Source organism: Sarcophilus harrisii, chromosome 2 (assembly GCF_902635505.1).
Source record: "Sarcophilus harrisii chromosome 2, mSarHar1.11, whole genome shotgun sequence".
Lineage (NCBI taxonomy): Eukaryota > Metazoa > Chordata > Mammalia > Dasyuromorphia > Dasyuridae > Sarcophilus > Sarcophilus harrisii.
Genome location: NC_045427.1, coordinates 354,262,469 through 354,282,117, shown reverse-complemented (window position 1 = coordinate 354,282,117; position 19,649 = coordinate 354,262,469). Strand labels below are relative to the sequence as shown.

At 38.6% G+C, this 19,649-nt stretch overlaps 1 protein-coding gene across 3 annotated transcripts in view; it reads left to right on the top strand.

Annotated features, from left to right (window-relative positions):
• The window catches only part of KIF26A (kinesin family member 26A), a 166,965-nt gene that overhangs the window by 82,370 nt on the left and 64,946 nt on the right, over positions 1 to 19,649 (top strand). For all 3 annotated transcript variants that reach the window (XM_031953149.1, XM_031953147.1, XM_031953150.1), the window contains exon 4: positions 1,148 to 1,314. In XM_031953149.1, the coding sequence (XP_031809009.1) occupies positions 1,148 to 1,314 (167 nt within the window). The remainder of the gene's footprint in view (positions 1 to 1,147; positions 1,315 to 19,649) is intronic.

The window sequence follows — 19,649 nt, the reverse complement described above, 5'->3', positions numbered from 1 at the left end:
CCATCACATAACAGAAATTTTATTATCTGGTTACTCTGTGCCAGGAACCATATGGGACACCAAGAGATATAAGTCACGATCCCTTATAGTCTGGCTGAGGAAACAAGACAAATCCATATAAAAAAAACAAATCACAGTAGAAGGCTATTTATTATAAATGCAAAATTTGGGGCATAAACCAAACATGTATCCTGTAGGGCATCTTTCTTGTGGGTTCTATAAAGATAGGCAACATTCTGAAATTTTCATTCAAGTTCTCCACTCTTCTTTAGCATGAAAAGCTATGCATTGAGTTTCCCCGGGGAAGATGCTGCAGAATGAAGAGGCAGCCACTTCTATTTGGTTAGCTCTCTCCCAGAAAAATGGTCACCTGGATGTGTAATCATTGAGAACAAAGAATGGGGCAAAGGAGCCAGATACAGATATCTTCATCTCCTTGCTCTACTGGGCTGCCTCATTTTCACTGGGCATCACGGAGAGAGAGGGTCTTCCAGAGAAGGGAGCATGAGCACTGTCTTCATGTCTGGCTGTCTTCATGCTGCAGCACATACCCTTCTGTCTTCCATTCTTGCTTTGCCAACATTAGGCTGCAGAACCAGTGTCTTTTATGAATTATATGTCTCTGCTTATATTAGGCAAAGTGCAAATTGATTTAAACAAAACTTATTTAAGTACTTATAATATGCAATATTCTGTACTAGGCACTAGCTTATACAAAGTTATAAAATATAGTTCCTTAGGTAGTTTATAGGCTATTGAAGATGGGGTTACATACACATATAGATAAATATAGTTTAAGAGAGTGTGGTGGGGATAGGAAATAGGTAAAGTGCTATAGAATTAAAAGTATGATTCCTGATGGATTCAAAGGAGGCTTCTTGTAGGCAGCAGTACCTGAACTGGACCTTGAAGGAAGAGAAGGGTAGGAGGAGATGAGTAAAGAGTAATTTTCCAGCCATGGAGAATGGAGGAAATGGTTGGAAGAGAGCAGGATACAAAGAGCACACAGAGCACACAAAGGGGTGTAATGGGACATAAGACTGAAGAGGATAGTTGGGATGAAATTATGGAAGGCCCACCAGAAGAGAACTTTACATCTTATTCTGTACACTAATTGCCTGTCTTTTACTTTCTCCCTGCGCCCCAGGCAGAAGCAGTTCCAGAGCAGGTGAAGGATGGACCCCGTGGCCAAGGAGCCCCTGGGCAGCACCGCTTTGATCAGCCTGGATGTTGTCCCTCTGGTACTTCACAGAGTTTGGTGGCACCAGGGGGAGTCTCAACAGGTACTTCTGCTGCAGCTTCCTTCTTCATAAGGTAAATTTTCTTTTCCTCCACTTTCCATAGTTAATTATGTATTTTGATATTTTTGGGAGGACAGGTCAAAATTGAGTCAAATTTGCTGAAGGTCTTTTTCTAGGAGTCCCTTCTGTTACGGGCCATAATAATGACACCTCACGTTTATGTGGATCTTCATTGTTTACAAAGCTTTTTTCTCATAATAACCTTAGGAGACGGGTGGTGCAAGAATTACTCTCATTTTATAGGTGGTAAATAGAGCCTTAGAGAGGTAGCTAACAAAGTAAATATCAGCTTAGGTTGAATAATAATTCAACCTGCATGGTCATAGAATGAGGAAAGAGGTAAGTCCCTACTGAACCCTTCCTTGGTCAGATGACATGTGGAGTGTATTTACTTCTGGCCACTACATTTTATGAGTCTCATTGATAAATTTCATGGTGACCAAGGTCAGTGACCAGGATTGATATGGGATTAGACCATGCCATGTAAGGTTAAAATAGAACAGCAGATTCTTAGCCTGGTGGAGAGAAGACTTATGAAGAGTGAGGAGGGCTGTGAAATCTGTCTTTAGGTATTTGAAGGGCTGTCTTAGAGAAAGAAGGTTAAGCTTGTTCTGCCTGTGCCCAGACAGAGGGCAAAGGGGAGGCAGGTTTCAACTTGAGGCAAAGAAAAACTTCATAATTAATGCTGTCCAAAAGTGGACAAAGTTACCCTGGAGGTTTTCAAGTAGAGGCTGGATGAGCACCTATGGAGATGGGGAAAAGAGAGGTGGAGATTCCTGCTTGGATCAGGTATTGGAGTGCATGATTTTTGAAGTTTCTGTGACTTGCCCTCAGTTCTTGAAGTTAATATGTCAGCACCAAGTTATCCTGACTTGATCAGCCAGTTTTCCAATATTTATTAAGAGTCTACTTTGTGCCAGGCACTATGCTAAGCCCTGCAGATGCAAATGTGAAGAAGAAACACAGTTCATTGCTGCAAGAAGCTTACAATCTAAGGGGGGAAGACAATACACAAAAGGGACCTGAAAATGGGGAGGGGAGAAGAATATACTTGGCATAGGGAATGGAAAATGATGAAAAGGTCCAAAGGAGTACAGCTGGCTAGGAAGTGAGGAGATGGATGAGAGCAGCTAGGTGGTACATTGGCTAGACCAGTAGACTGTGGTCTATCGAGAGGACTTGATTTTAAATACAGCCTCAGATACTTACTAGCTGTGTGACCTTGGACAAGTCACTTAACCTTGATTGTCTTTCCCCTTTGTCTTCATCACTCCCCCTCCCTCCCCCCCCCCCAGCCAAAGAGTTGACTCATTTTGGCATACTCCTTAAATGGAGGTTTGGGGAGGTCCTTGATTCAGAGGAGACCCAGCACTAGAAAATAGTGATGACGTGTGGATACCAAGTCTGAAGTGATCTTGCAGGATGCTGAGGTTCCTGAGGGTGTGATGAAATCTAGTCTAATGCATTTAGGTGGGAACAAAAGACTCCCAAACCTCCTTCTTTGAACTGTATTGGTGAAGGGGATGATGTATGTGCTCTTGCTGATAGGAAACTTGCTTATTCCATCCCGGGGTGAATTTAGGTTAGTGTCTGAGAGGGGACTTTTCAGTTGTGATGCTTTTGAGGAAATTAACTATCATTGAGAGGAGGCATTGAAATTTCTTTTCTAGGAGACTAAAGAAAAATGGAACCCACAGATGGATAGTTTTCCAGATGGGGTCTGCCCAGCTCAAAGTACAACAGGGACTATGAGAAAGTCATAGCTTTGAATTGGAAGGGACCCAAGAGGCTGAATCCAACCCTTTTACAGATGAGGAAATTGAGGCTGAGAGGGGTCATACAGCTAGTGACTGTCTGAGTCAGGATTTGAACCCGGGTTTTCCCAATTCCAACTCTGGCACATTGCCATATCTTATCTTAATTCAAGTGAGCCTTTTGAAAAACTGAATTGCACTGTGGACTCATATTTAGTTTGTGGCCAATCAAAACCTCTGGTCTTTTTCTTCTTTTTTTTTTTAAGCTATTGTCAAGTTAGGATTCCATCTTATCCTCATGGGGATGAAATTGAATGTAAATACAGACCTTTACATGAATCTGTTAAACTTCATCTTGTGTAATCCTTGTCTATTCTATCCAGAGTTTTGGTAATCAAAAGGCAATGTGGTATCAAAGTAAAAACAGCCTTTTGTTGGGAGTTAAGCGACTTGGCTCTGTATCAGTTGTGACACTAACCACATGGCCACCTGCTGGTCATTTGTCTCTCTGGATCTCAGTTTCCTCACCTGTCAAATGGGGCTTATAAGAGTAATAATTGTTAACAAAATCTCTATGTTTCTAAAATGCCTTTGAGATTTATGAACCCTTTCTTCACAGTAACTCCATGCGGTAGATCCTCATTTTTTAGGTCAGGAAGTTGAAACTCAGAGGAAGTGACTGTCTCATGTTCATATGGCTACTCTGAGAGCTAGGACTCAAATACAGATAGCAAGACACCAAATCCAATGCTACCTTCCAGAGCTCATATAAGAAAGGCATTTTTGTAAACTATAAATTTAGAATCTAGAAATATCAGTTTTGTTTTGAACATTGTTGAAATTATTATCAATAATAAGAAGCATAATGCTACATGAAGGCAGGAGTATGAATGAAATAACCTTGTAGGCTTCCTTTTGACCAGGGGACTTTTCAGTTTGCCATCATCCTTTGTGTATTTGTCAGAGTTGTTTTCAAATGTCCCTTTCTTTGCAGCGTCTGAGCAGTGAATCCTGCTTTCCCGTCTGCATGTATGTGCGTTGTGGATTAAAAGAATGTAATTATCACTAATGAACAGTAATGGCACATATAAACTAGAGGTCACTCTCCTATTAGCAGCCCTGCATGGGCCCCGATAAGCACTGGGTCATTAGATTGGCCGTGAATTACTACCCACAGCCGAGGTTCTGTTGAGAGCAAAGACACCTTATCAATGTTAGGGATGGTGCGGAGAAGAGGGGCCAACCCGGGGGCTTCCAGGGCTGATTGTGCTGTGACTGAGCATATGATGAGACCATCCTCTCTATGTTGGGCTAATGAAAGTGCCACTGAGCCAGAGAACAATATTAGGACAACCACTAAATGACTAATGGACTCTCGTTCTGTGCATCCGATCTCCCAATTAGCTGTCGGAAGCCCAGAATGGAGTTCGATGTGTGTATTATCATGGGATAGCTCTGGCCATTGTTCATTGAAAGGACCTGAAATGCCTGGCAGCTAGCTGCCAGAGCCTTATGCCAGGCTCGTGGTGAAGAGATTGGGGGCATCATGATGATAAAATCAAAACCCGGATGCTTTTGAATTATCAGCCAGTGGAAGCAGCGAAGAGTCCCAGAGCCAATTTCCTAGTACCAAGTTAATTTTCCATTTTAAAGCCTCCTTTGGTGCCTAGGGACTTTTTGACAGCATCTGTAGTGAGCTGGTACTCCTATGGATGGGATTTCAAGCCTTTATGTCAACTGACTTTAGAAAAAGTATTCAGATTGACTAAAATATCCATACACTTTGACCTAGACTCTGCTTCTAGGCAGAGAAGGTCTTGAGACCTTACCTCAAGGAGGTCAAGTAAGACCTTACTTCAAGGAGTTATTGAAAATAATTAAATCAGAGAAGAATGGAAAAACATGAAAAGATGCAGAGGGAAGTAAACAAACTCATGAAAACAATATACATAATAACAACCACAGTTTAAATGAGAAGAATAAAATATTTTAAAAGATTGTATAATTATAATGAATAAGTTTGGACATAGAAGAGAGTTCAGACGATCTCTCTTTCTGTCTCCCTCCCCTTCTTTTTAAAGATGGGGGACTAAGAATGGGAAATGTTGCATATACTTTCAGAATTGTGGCAGTGATAATTTTACTAAGCTGACCCTTCCTTCCTCCCTCCCTTCCTCCTTCTTTCCTTTTCTTCCTCCCTTCCTCCTTCTTTCCTTTTCTTCCTTCCTTCCTCCTTCTTTCCTTTTTTCCTTCCTTCCTTCCTTCTTTCTTTCTTTCTTTCTTTCTTTCTTTCTTTCTCTTTCTTTCTTTCTTTCTTTCTTTCTTTCTTTCTTTCTTTCTTTCTTTCTTTCTTTCTTTCTTTCTTTCTTTCTTTCTTTCTTTCTTTCTTTCTTTCTTTCCTTTCTTTCCTTCCTTCCTTCCTTCCTTCCTTTTTTCTTTCTCTTCTTTTCTTCTCTATTTCTCTCCCTTTTTCTCTTTCTTTCTTTTTTCTCCTTAAACTTTCTGTTCCTCTTTGATGGTATGGAAAATGTATTTTGGTAGAAGTAAGCCAATATTAAGCATCTGTTGTATGCATCAGGCATCTAGGTACTTTATTGGATACACAGTTTAAATAAGACATCAACATTACTTTTATGGAGCCCGTGGTCAAGTAGAGAGATATCTATAGTCCTTATGTGATTTGTGTATGTGGTATGTATTAATAGTATAACACAAAGTACTCTGGGAGTAAGGACTACAACTATGACGCAGGTCTCTCAACTCCCAACCCAGTGCTATTTCTTCTTTGTTACCATGTTGCTTCTCATTATCTATGCTCTGGATAGAATGGATAAAGACTAAAGAGAAGATATTTAATAGAAAGGCAAAGTTGTTTCTGAAGGTGGAGGAGGGAGGGCATGCAAGATAAAAAGAGCAGTTGGTGCAAAAGTGAGAAGAGTACATAGTGCATTGTGGGGTCAGAAGAGAGATCACCATAATTCAAATGTAGCTAGTATGAAGAATGTGTCTGAGTTTCAGGCTTGTGCATTTTCCTGGATGTAAATGGGCCTTATCAATGGCATCATAGCCTTAAGCACCAAATGTGGTAGTTAGGGATTAGAAGTGGTGGTTTTGAGTCCTCACTTTGAAGTTTACTGCTATGTTAATTTGGGCATATGTCTAATTCTTCCCTGAGCTTTAGTTTCCTCCTTTGTGGAATAGGGGCTGAACTAGATGAGGCCCCTTCTAATTATTTTGATCCATGATTAAGAATGCAAGAGGCACAGAGTCTTGGTTTCAAGGTTTATTCTATTGAGAGAGAGAGACCCTTCTTTCAAGGAACTTATATAGGGGCAGGAGGCAGCATAGATTCAGAACTATAAGGGACATCCAAGGACATCTAGTCCCACTTTCTCATTTTGTAGCTATAGAAACAAAATGGAGTAAGTAACTTGCAAGTCATACAGATAAAAAGAGTCAAAAGTAGGATTGAGCTCAGATCTTTTGACTCCCAACCCAATACTTTTTTCCCACTGTACCATATACAAAATAAATACAAGACAAACCGTGGGAAGACATTCACAACTAGAATAAATCAGCAAAGGCCTTGTGTAGGAATTGCTGTTTGAGCTTTGAAGGGAACTAGGGATTCTAATAGGCAAGAGTGAGGAGCGAATTTGTTCCAGAAATGGGGAACAATCTTATGCCAAAGCACAGTTAGGAAATGTGTTGTGGAATTTGAGGGATAGCACTTTGGGAGAGGAGACATCACTTTATATCCTGGCTTGGAAAACTAATGGTTTTATATCTTTCCCTGTCTGATGTAGCTATTCACATTTCATTGTCTGTAAGATGACTATAGTTATATTAGCACCACCTGCCTCACAGGAATGTAGTGTGCAAAGTGCTTTGCAAATTCTAAAGGAGATTGGCAGTGGCAGTTTGCTCATTCCTATGATCTTTTTAGTCTTCACTCTGTCACTGAATCGCTATATGACCTTGTTGGTCAATCCTCTCTCCTCTAAGTGTTGTTTTCTGTCTGCTTTCTCCCATTCCCTCAGTTTCCTCTTCTGAAGTAAGGTGGGTGGGACTAGATGACCTCTCTGGTTCTTTCCAACCCTGACCTCCTTTGATTTCAAATTCAGGCAGCCCAAGCCACCTTTTGTCTTGCTGAACTAACTTCCCCCCTCAACCCCCACCTCCTGTGCTCTGACCTTGTAAAGTTACCATAGAAACAAGTGTTTAAAAGCATCAACTGAAAACCAGGAGTTTGGGATGACAGTGATGCAGATTCCGGGAGTGTGCAGCGAGCTCAAGAGGCGTCCCCTCCTTCCGGCTTGTTAAACTTGATTAAATTGTGCCTGTTTAGAATTTAATGGAAACCCAGGGAAAAAGAGCTCTGGTACACAAAGTTGGACTGCAGATATTCCCAGCTCAGGGAAGTCTATGTAATTGACAAATGCAGGGAGTGTTTTCCTTTGGCTTCGGGTGAATTAATTTTACTTGATTTCCTTTCTGAAACCTTGACTTTTCATCTTGGATTTTTTTCTGGCAAAGAAGAATAATAGTCAATGGTGATTCAGATTTCTCTAATGCTTGAACACTTCAAATTTACAATCATGGGAATAATAATAGTAGGCATTTTTTTCCTATGGTATCCCTAGTTTTACAAGTACTTTACATACATTATTTTTTCTTCTCCTCACAACCATGTAAAGTATAGCAGGGATGTAGGTAAGTATTATTCTTTTTTTTCCCCACAGATGAGGTAGGCTGGGAAGCATCACTGCATTGGGCAAAGAGATCTGGATTTAGAGTTGGAAAAGCAGGCAAGGAATGCTAGCTTTGCCTCTTCTGATCTCTGTGATTTAAGGCAACTCAGGCAGCTGTTCTGAACCTTAACTTTCTCATTGAGGCCAACAACAAATATCTATTTAGTTCCTTCCATGTGTCTGGCACTGTTATGTGCAGAGACAAAAATGAAATAGTTTTTTCTCTCAAGATGCTTGCTTACATCTTGCTAAGGGATATAGAGAAGTAAGTATAAGATGATTTGTGGGAAGTGAGAATACTTAAGAACTGGAATGAGAGCAGTGGTGGTTAATAGCTTGGGAGAAATGAGAGAAGTAATTCATTTAGGAGCCCTACTCTATTCCAGTCAGCATTAATCAATATGATTCTATCAAAAGTTCTTATATAAGACCTCAGAACCATGAGCTGCAGATTCTAAGTTGAATTGCTTAACTGTAGGAATTTAACTACAGTCCCTTGTAATGGTTATCAAGCCCAGTGTGGCAGAGAGATCACAACTACAAGGAAAGTCCTCCAAAATATTTTTGTACCTCCAGACTAACCACTTGTCCAACAGAAACAATGACCATTTCATGACCATTTAGGGCACTGACTATGATAACTTGTACCATTTCCTTCAGCCCAAATTAAGGAGAAGCCTGTCCATCTTATATGGAGATATTCCTTGGTTCACCCAAGTTGTCTCACATCTGCTCAGATATCTACAATGGTTCCTATATGTGTACTATGTCCACCTGAAATCCCCAGTATAATAGAATATTAGAGCTGGGAGGGCCATAAAAGATCATTTAGTCCAGTCTCCTTACTTGACAGGTGAATATTACCTATCTCCCATAGTGTCTGTAAGGGTCAAATGAGGGAATGTATGAATAAGACAATGAAAAACTTAAAATATGTTAAAAAGTGTTACCTATTATTATTTTTAATAGGGGATAGAGTTAGGATCTGTGATTTTATTGCTAGAAGGAACTTCTAGATGAGAAAACATGCCCTATCAATACAGATCACCACCTCTGAAACTTACGGTTCTATTATTTAAAAAATTGAGAAGTTAAGTTTCTTGCCTAGCGTCACACATCCATGTGTCAGAAGTGAAACCTGAATTCATATCTTACTGGCTCTGAAACCTGTTCTTCATCCATTATAGGGTTAAGTCTTGAAAGAAACCAGAGTTGGAGATGAAGAAGGACTACATTCTAGTCATGATAGGCAGCTAGGGAAAAGGAACAATGTTTCTCCCACTATCATTATAAATATAATGCCAAATTAAACTGATATAATACTTTTAGGCTTAATAGGAGGAAGAACTAGTTTTTTTCCTTTAAAAGGAACTGAAATTGCCCTTGAGACTTTACTGGTCTAGTCTACGAGAGATTGTCCATTAATGGAGCCTCCTGATGCCCTTCATCTAAAAGCCAGCATTGAAAGACTCAGGAACCCTTCAATGAGAATTTACTGAATTACAAAGAGACAGGGAAGCTGGTCAGCTGAATTAATACTATGCCCTGGTTGGATATTCTTTCCAGGTTTTGCCTGAGTAAATTTCCTGTTTAAATAGTTCAGTTTCACTTCATTCTAATGCTGAACCGGAAGCACTGGACTGGCTTAGATCAGGTCTGACTTACAGCATTTGGTGATAATTGTTAGGATTGATCAGAATCATCTCTGTGGTGGGAGAAGTGTAATATGGAGGAAGGTGAGGCCCAAATGATTGGAGGCCACTTTTTTATTTTGTAGCCTTTTTGTGGTAGTGGTTCTCAAATTGCTTCAAATGTGCTAGCTCTGTGTTTTCAGAGAGTAACTGTAAGCATTCAGCAATTAGAGGCAGTGTCATTATACTTTATGTTTTTAAGAAACGTTTCTTAAAGATGCTCTATCATGTAAACTCTTTTTTGTTAAGTATGAATGCTCTCCAGCGCTACCAGTTGTGGTAGGCATGACTTTTTCCTAGATGTTATAATTTTGGGATTGTCCAAGAACTAAGATGAATGAACTACTTGGGAATTTTTAATATATGGAAGCCATTTTGAACTTCATCACATGGACTATGTTGGGATTTTTCAATACAAGGCACTGAGGGAGGTACTTGAAGAGACAAATAATGATTGACCCTTTTTAGGAGACTCCATTTATGAAATTAGAATGAGGGGAAATGTGAACAATGCAGCTGATTTGTTGAAGACAATTGGGATTGTATCATCTTAAAGGGAGATACAGCTTCTGATCTTTCTCTGAATGATCAATTATAACTCTCTCCCCTCCTTTCTGTCCCTCCTTCTCCTCTTTTTTCCACCATGGCAAAAATGATGACTGTTTGCACATAGCACATGTAGCTTAGAGGAATCTCTGGCTGCCTCCTTTGCTTAGTGTCTTTTCCCATGAGTATAAGTGAGTGATCCTGAACTGTATGTTCCTAGCTTTGGTAACAACCTTGTGAGATCTGATGATTCAGAGTTTTTGGGTCCTTCAAAGTTGAGATCCTAGCTGGAGCTTTACCTACAGTTCTGGAACAAGGGCTGAATTAGTGGACCCTGGCAAGGTAGGGCACTAGGCCAGAGGTGGGGAACACAAACATTATTTTAAAAAAGAATTGTATTTTGTATTGTATAGACAAGAAAAGAAATATACTTGCTTGAGGGCACCTAGAAAGGGGGATTCAAGTTGCAAAAAGAGGGCAGGATAGAGACAGAAGTGCATTTGAATGCAAGTTCTATCATTTACTCAGGGATGCTTAGAACTGTGTATCTGGAAATTTGAGTGATTCAACAGATGACTGGTTTATTAGTAGAATTCAATCAAACTAGGTCATCATGTCCCCCACCCCTCCATCCCTCAGCCCAATTTAATAGTCAAATGAAAGTGTCCTTGCAGAATCTGTGCAAAGACTTGAAATCTCCAGACACTTATTTCTCACATCTGCTCAGATACCTACAATGGTTCCCTTATGTGTACTATGTCCACCTGAAATCCCCAGTATAATAGAATATTAGAGCAGGGAGGGCCATAAAAGATAATCTAGTCCAGTCTCCTTACTTGACAGGTGAATGGGCTTTGACCCAGAAAGGAGAAATAATTTGCCTCTCAGTCAAAGAGCCAGGGATTCAAGCTCAGATGTTTTGTGGAAACAAAACATGACAAAGTGGATAGAGCATCAGCTCTGGAGTCAGGAGGACCTGAGTTCAAATTTGCTCTCAAACACTTAATATTACTAGCTAATGGGACTCTAGGCAAGTCACTTAACTCCAACTGCCTTGCCAAAAAAGAAAAAAAAAAAAGAAAAAAAAGTCAATTCAGCTTGGACATGGAAATGTCCAAAGTACTTCCTGCCACATCTTAGTTCTGGCTATGGTTTCCCTAATACCCAAGGCTTAGAGCGGGAGTTCCCAATCTGTGAGCCATAATGGGCCCCTGAGACCTTGATATTGACAAAGGGGTCAACAGATTCACTGAGTGTACCAAACATTGTGATCATAAATTTAGAACTTGGGAACTACCTTAGAAACTACCTAATCCAAATCCTTCATTTTACAGATGGGGAAACTGAGGCTCAGAGGCATTATGGTTCTTGAATAAAGTTCAACACAATTTCCTGGCATTCAGAGACTGCCACAATTTGTCCCAAATTTACTCTTTCTTCCTTAACTCACCTTATTATTATTTTTTAAAAAAATAGACTAGACTATCCATTTCTTAAACTTCTTTGGCCCTCTCCATTCCTTTTCATGTTTCTTCTGTTTAGAAAGCCTCCTTTGGCAACATTTCTGAGCTGGTATTTTTCACATCTTTCAAAGTCCAAGTAAGATGCCACCAACTTCAGGAAGTATAGGTTCTTCTAGTTAGAATTGAGTTGATATGGTAGAGGGACATAGGATCAAATGTGAAATGGGACTTTCAAGATTCATCTGGCTTGAACTCATCATTTTATAGATCAGAACAAATGAGGCCCAGAAATCACTTGCTAAGTAAATTTCCTTTTTAAAGTTAAATAGTCCATTTCATTCTAATGCTGAATCTGAGACACTGGATTGGTCAGCATCAGGCTTGATCTACAATATTCAATGATAATTGTCATGGTTGGATCAGATAAATGCATTACTATTTTGCAGGAAGTTGTGATTAATTAAAATTAATTTTGTGATTAATTAAAAATTAATCTGCTGTGATTAATTTTTAAAAATTCATTTAAAAGCATTACTAAGTCTCAGTGTGTTGTAGTGGAAGAATGTTAAGGTTGATCAGAATGGGTCCTTATGGGCTATGTATTAGCTTAGAAGATCACAAATTAACATTATCTGAATTTTATTTTATTTTCAGTCATTTTGTTCAACATTTCCCAATTACATTTTAATCTGCTTCATTTGGGAGTATGGTGAGTAGTGGGTAACATGCAGAGTGAATTAGATATCTCTGTTATTGTGGATAGCAAAGAGGGCCTTTGAAGTCAGGAAGGAAGACATGTTCAGGTCCTGTCCCTGACATATACTGACAGTGTGATTCTGGGTGAGTCACTTTGCTTTTCAGTGCTCTAGACCAGGATTTTTTAAACTTTTCCCATTCCCCAAGCTCTTTTCAGCAGAGAAATTTTTACACAACCCAGGATATATAATATATAAAATAGGTATGCAAATCAAACATTTACTATTAATCATAAAGAAATTTATTTTAAAACAATTCCTTGGTAAATATACTTTACTATTAAAAACAGAAATAAATATGCATGCTAATGAGATGAATGTGCTTATTTATTTTTACATAAATATTTTTAAAATAGTTTTTTATTTCCAAAATACATGCAAAGATAACTTTCAACATTCAAAATTTTGTGTTCCAAATTTCTTTCCTTTCCTCCCACCCCTTCCCCTACTCAGCAAGTAATCTATGTTAAACAGTATATAAAGAATTAAAGAATGCTTGATACCTTTTACTGTTGTTAAAATTTTCACAATTCCCCCACATCCAGGGGCAAGACCCCATATAGGATCCTGATCCACAACTTAAGAAGTTTTACTTTAGACCAGAGGTGTCAAATTTTAGGCTCACAGGCCTAAGCAATTAGTAGAAATTCCAAAGGTTAGTCAGAATAGAATTAAAACATAATTGGAAAGTGTTTAGTAAAGTAAATAAAAATACAGTACAATATAGAGAATTTTAATTTGTGGTTTTCTAAGTGAATATGCAGCTATAGAGATCCATCTATTTGAAAGTACCGCCCAAAGGTGTCTACCTATACTTGCAGAGGGCATTCCCTCATCCCAGCCTCTGTCCTACTGGATTCATATGTCTAGCTTTTTGTCTTTATCTTTTTTCTCAATCAATAGTTATATATGGTATGGGTATTAATTCAAGGTGGTAGGCTCTTTCCCATCTCTGTCTTTGATCATACTATTTTCCTTTCTCAGAAGGCTGCTGCTTTTCTCTTCTCTTTCTCCACATTCTACTGATCCTTCTAGTCCCCACTTGAGACCATTCTACTGGAATCCTTTTCATATTTCTACAGGGCACACTTGAGCTGTTTTTTTCCTCTAAAGCTACCCCACTCATTTTTTGTACCTTGTAATTGTGTACTAATTACAAGCTGCCTTCTCTTGCTGTGCAAATATTTTGTGAGCTGGTGTCTTGTTTCCCCAACAGCAGATACTTATTAAGCACCCATTGTGTGTAGGCAACTGTGCTCTCTGCTGGACAAAAAACCACAAATTTTAGAGAAGACAGGGTCCCTATCTTTTTGTAACTGAATCTACACAAATAACTATTATATGCAAACTTCCATTAGAATGTTGGAGCAGTGCTGAACAAAGTAAAGTATGAAGTAAAACAGCTCAGAAAAGATCTAGAAGAAGAGACATTTATTTGAGTTGAGTTTTAAGGAATTGATTATGCAGGGGTTGAATCAGCCTCATGCCTTAAAGAGGACTCTATTTGGACCTGTGTTCACATGCTAACTTTTTACCTACTAGCTATGTAACTTTAGTCAACTCACTTTTCTGGGACTCTTTTTCCTCATTTAGAAAATGAATGGATTGGAAAAGATTCCAACTCTAAATCTTGACCCTCATCACCACTTATCTAGACATATTGCAGTATTTTTGTTTGTTGTTTAAAATTGTAATAAACACTTATTAAATACTACTACGTGCCAGGCTCTGCTAAGCACTTTATGAATATTATCTCATTTGATCTTTACAACAATCCTAGGAGATAGGTGCTATTGTTATTCTCATTTTGCAAATTATGTAACTGAGTCAGGCAGAAGTTTAGTGACTCTTCTGGGGTCACACAGCTCAGTGTCTGAGATCATAATTGAATTCACAGCTTCCTGATTCTTTATACCAAGGTTCTATTTACTGTTGCAATCAGCTGTCTTTAGCCTCCCTTTTGGTATTTCCTGCTTCAGAGCTCTCCCCTGTCCAATTCTTCCTTCATGTAGCTGCCAAAGTGATATTTCTAAAGGATAAATCTGACCATTTTAGTCCCTTGCTCAGTAAACTGCAGTTGCTCCCTATTATCTCTGGGATGAAATATAATGTCCTCTGTTGACATTTCAAGCCCTTCATAATTTGCCCCCAAACTACCCTTTCTAGACATATTATATATTCCCCTCTATACTGTCTATAGTCAAGCTGAATTGACTTTTTTTTTCTTTTTTTTTTGGCAAGGCAGTTGGAGTTAAGTGACTTGCCTAGGGTTCCATAGCTAGTAATATTAAGTGTCCGAGAGCAAATTTGAACTCAGGGCCTCCTGACTCCAGAGCTGATGCTCTATCCACTTTGTCATCTGGGTGCCCCCGATGCACCTTACCCATTGTTCCATCTCCCATTTGCACAGGTTGTCCCACATGCCTAGAAGGTTACTTCTACCTATAAGAATCCTTCAAAGCTGGTCAAATCCACCTTCCTTATCCTAGGCTTTTCTTAATCCCTCTACTGATTAATTACTCCCCCCTCAATTATCTTATATTTATTTTTAAAATTAATCAAATAAGAAATATTTATTAAACACCTATTATGACACTATATTAGGTACTGGGGAATATAAATATGTATATTTTGTCTTCTCTAATGGAATGTAAACTCCTTGAGGGCAGGGCCTGCTTCATTTTTGTCTTTGTATTTCCAATGCTTAGTACAGTGCCCAGGATGCAAAAGGAGATTAATAAGTATTTGCTAACTAATTGATCTTCATTTCCTTTAATCCTCCTGGATTCGAACTTTACACATTAGGGCATTTACAACTTAATTTAACTTTCCTCTTCGACTTGGCCTCCTTTTTTATGACTTTCCTTCATTTTTTCAAGAAGACTTTTTCAGTATTTTTGTGTACCTTGAAGTAGCCTGGTGTGGGAGTGAAGTACTGGAGGGACTTTGGAAGACCTGAGTCTCAATTCCAACTATGATGCTTCCTAGTGTTATCTCTTCAAGAGCTTCAGTTTTGTACTTAATGAAATGTGCACAAAAGGGTTAAAACTACCTGTCTACCTCTTGGAGCAATGCAGAATTCTCTTTTTTAAATCTTATAGCATTCTAGAGATGTGAATCATGATGATTTTTAATCTTGTTTTTAATGATAATCTTTTTTTACATCACCTTTATTTCTGAATATGTCACTTTGTAACTTACATACTTTGTAATTCTGTAAGTCTCCTTTGTAATAAAGATTTTAAAAGAAAGAAGAAAAAAACAATTTAACAAAATCATGTTAACATGTTAACAGTTAACAAACCGTCCAATAGTATATGCACTATTCCACACCCATACTTTCTCACTTCTGCAAAGAAAGGAAGCAGGTGGATCTTCTCAGGTCTTCTCTCAGATCATTAAATTATACAGCAGTGAATCATTATTATTTTTATATACTCAGCACTAGGGCCATCTCCTACCTGAAGTTTTTCCTGATTGTCCCACTTGTCAATGCATTTTCTCACCATGAAACTACTTGGCATTTATTTATAGATTTTTTTTTGGAGGCAATGAGGGTTATGTAACTTATCCAGAGTCACACAAATAGCAAATGTTTAAGACTGGTTTTGAACACATGTCCTCCTGACTCCAGGGCTGGTGCTCTATCCACTGTGCCACCCAGCTGCTCTTTCTTTATAGATAAAAAGATATTGTTTATCTTTATATCTGTTATTTCTCCCTAGGAGAATATAGGGGGCGAGATAATTTTCATTTTTGCTTTGTATCTCTGTGCCTATTATATGTGCCTGGCACATAGTAGGTACTTAATCAATGCTTTTTGAATTAAATTGAGGGCTCCCTTAGTTTCTTTATTCCATCTAACTTCTTTTTGAGAGCCTTGTTCTGGTTCAGGCTCTTTTCCCCACCCCAAACTTAGGTGCATTCTTGCAGCTTCCTGAGTGGTGTGTGATGATTAAACGGTTTGCACTCATTCCTTTTCACTGTATTATTGGTATTTAACTCTCAGAAGAAATTAAAAAAAAAAAACTAAAATTAAAAAAATCATCTAGATTTCCTGTGCAGAGAACTCGCAGTCACCTGCTTTTGCAACCACCATTTATACTCTTATAGTTACCTGCTTACCCAGGGTCTCACAACAGTATTTGTTGGAAACCTAACTTGAATCTTCTGGCTCTTCTTGGCTCTGAAGTTGCCTCTCTTTCTACTACACCATGGGTGGATGGATTTTCTGGACTATCTAAGAGTGGCATGCTATATTCACATTTTTTAGATGTAATTAAGAGATCTATATAGCCACTTCATTTCAAGAGAAATGTTTGAAAAGTTCAAATTCTGGAGGAATCATGCTTTTTCTTGTGGCTCTTGACTTCCTTACTTTTAGATGCTCTTCTCAGTTGGAAACACTGATCTGGTGCCATGAAGAGGGAAAGGAGTTTAAAGTCTGTGATTGTCCACCTAGCACAGTTTATATCCAGTTTTTAAGCACAGAAACCTTTGTCTTTGTGCAGGGTTTCCCCTGTCCCTGGAATGCTCGCTCTCTCTCAGCTCTGTTGGCAGTTTTGGTCTGAATGCTGTTAGATCATAAAAGTATCTGTTTTGGAATGTGAAAAACCTATGTTATCGCCTATGAGAGACCTTTCCTGGTGCCCCCACTTCTTTATATTCTATCTTGATATTTTGTATTCATTTTGCATCTACTTTAATGTATCAATATTGTTTCTTTCTAATGGTGTATAAGTTCTTTATGGACAAGATCTGTTTCATTTTGGTCTTTTTATCCCCAGTGCCTTATGCTATGCCTTGCACATAGTAAATAGCTTAAATAACTTGTTGAATTTTATTGAATTGGATCTGAGGAAGGATTATTCTTTTATGTACATTAAAATACTTCGAGGACCCCTGATTTCATCAGTATGCATACACTTTTCATCAGTGAGAACTGGGATCTCTCCTTCAGTTGCAGCCCCAAAATTCATCTTCTGGAGCTCTACCCTATGATAATGAGCCAAGCTTTTCTGGTCCTTGGAAAGCACACTCAACTATAGGAACGCCCATTTAGAACTGGAAGGGACCTTAGAGATCATCTAGTCCCAACTCCTTATTCTGTTTTACAGAGGAGGAGACTGAGGACTAGGGAGGTTAAATCAGTTGTCTTACTAATAGTAAGTGGCAGACTCAGGATCCAAACTCAGTCCCTGACTCCAAATAGAGCAGCCTTTGTGATTTTTTAAAAACTTTTCTTTAAAATAATCAGATTTGCACCTGCAGTACCTGAGACATCTAGGTCGCACAATGGATAGAGTCAGGAAATTGTTCTTTAGTCATTTTCACAGTCTGACTCTATCACCTTATTTGGGATTTTCTTAGCAAACATAATAGAATGGTTTGCCATTTCCTTCTACAACTCATTTTACAGATGAGAAAAATGAGGCAAACTGAATTAAGTGACTTGGCTAGGGTCATATAGCTAATAAGTGTTTGATGCTGGATTTGAACTCTGGAAGAGCTGAACTCAAATCCAACTGCAGACACCTACTAGCTAGATGGGAAAGTCATTTTTTAAAAAAAACTTCCATCTGTCTCAGTTTCCTCAACTGTAAAATGGGGATACTAACAGCACTTACTTTTCAGATTTGTTGTGACAAATTAAATGAGACAACATTTGTAAAGTGCTTAGCACAGTGCCTGGTGCTATTATATATAGATGAATATTTCCTTTTTCTTCCTTTCCCTTCCCATATAGAGGGCCAGAAGTTCTCCCATTATTTCCCCTGCAATCCCACATTGTAGAGGGAAGGTAGCCCTTTCTCAGGGCTATCTGTAAGAGGCCTTCCTGCCTTCCTTCTCAGTGGCCTTAACTGACCTGCCTTTCTTATTGTAATAACTGCCCTTTTAAAAAGAGTGTTTATACATCCCTTATCACTATGACTCATGAGATTTTAAGGGCAAAAGGGTCCTTAGAGATTATCTGGTCCAGCCCTCTCACTTGATAGAAGTGAAAATTCTAACTTGGAAAGGAAGTGACTTGGCCCAGAGTCTAACACCTAGCTCATTTCAGCCTCTTCTGGATAGGGATTATTATTCCTAATTTATAAAGAGGAAAACTGAGATTTAGAAGTATGAAATTATTTATTTAGTCATACAAATAATAAAGATGAACCTATATTGAAACACACTACTTTTTTTCTTTCTATTTTCAATCAGTCATTATTCATAGAATACCTATATTAGGTATTCTATGCCTGCTAAGAGATGAGGCAGAGGTGGGGATAAAATAGAAAAAGAATACATGTTTCCCAACCACGTGGATCTTATGATCTCATGGATGGGGTGGGACTGGGAATGGGAGGAAACACATATTCAAATGAGTGAACAAGATAGTCTATAATAAATATCAAATTGTGAGAGTCTATCAATGAGAGAAGATATAAAGATGGGATGGGAGGGAGGGAAAGAGTTTTGATTTATACAGATGTAGAAGTAAGGGTCATCATAAAGGAGCTTGAGGAAGGGGCCATCCTCTCTTAGAGATTTTGAAGTCTAGTGTAGGGCTTGGAACCAAGAAGCTCATTGATTAGAATAGATTAGAACCTGGAGAACTCCTGATTCCTTGTTTCTCATCATTGCCAATATCGAACCATTTATTGTGAGGCAGTGTGGCATAGAGTCTGAAGATATGAATTCTAGTCATGCTTCTAATACCAAATGTGTGATCCTGAAGAACTTCAATGAACCTTAGTTTTCTTAATTATAAAATGGACCAGTAATATTTGCATTACACTGTTATGACAAAATTTAAAAAAAAATCTGTTATGAGAAAACTGCTGTGTAAGGTTAGAAGTATCATAGCAACGAAGATTGTTATTTATTGATGTCACATAGGTTCTATTCCTGACAACAGTTATTTGATAAGCCCTAGTCCTTACTTTGGGCATCCAGGTGGCACTGTAGATAGAGTGTCAGCCTGGAGTAAGGAAGACTCCTCTTTCTTAATTAAATCTGGGCTCATACTTTTTAGCTGTGTGACCCTGGGCAAATCAGTTTACCCAGTTTGCCTCAATTTCCTCATCTTGTAAAATGAGCTGGAGAAGGAAATGATAAACCACTCCAGTATCTTTGCCAAGAAAACTCCAAATGAAGTCATGCAGAGTTGGAGATTACTGAAAATGTGGGAACAATGATAAGGTTTTGCTTCTTACTCCCTGTCTTTTAGACCCCAACCCTGGTTCACTGAGGAAACCTCAGCTTTTTGTTTTGAGCCTTTTACTCTGAGCTCCTGGGTAAGCTTGCTACTCTAAGCTCTAGCTTGCCTAGGATATCTTTCCCAGCTTCTCTCTGCCAAGCTGCTGCCAAGGTCTGGCTTGATACAGTTAGTCTCCTCTTGT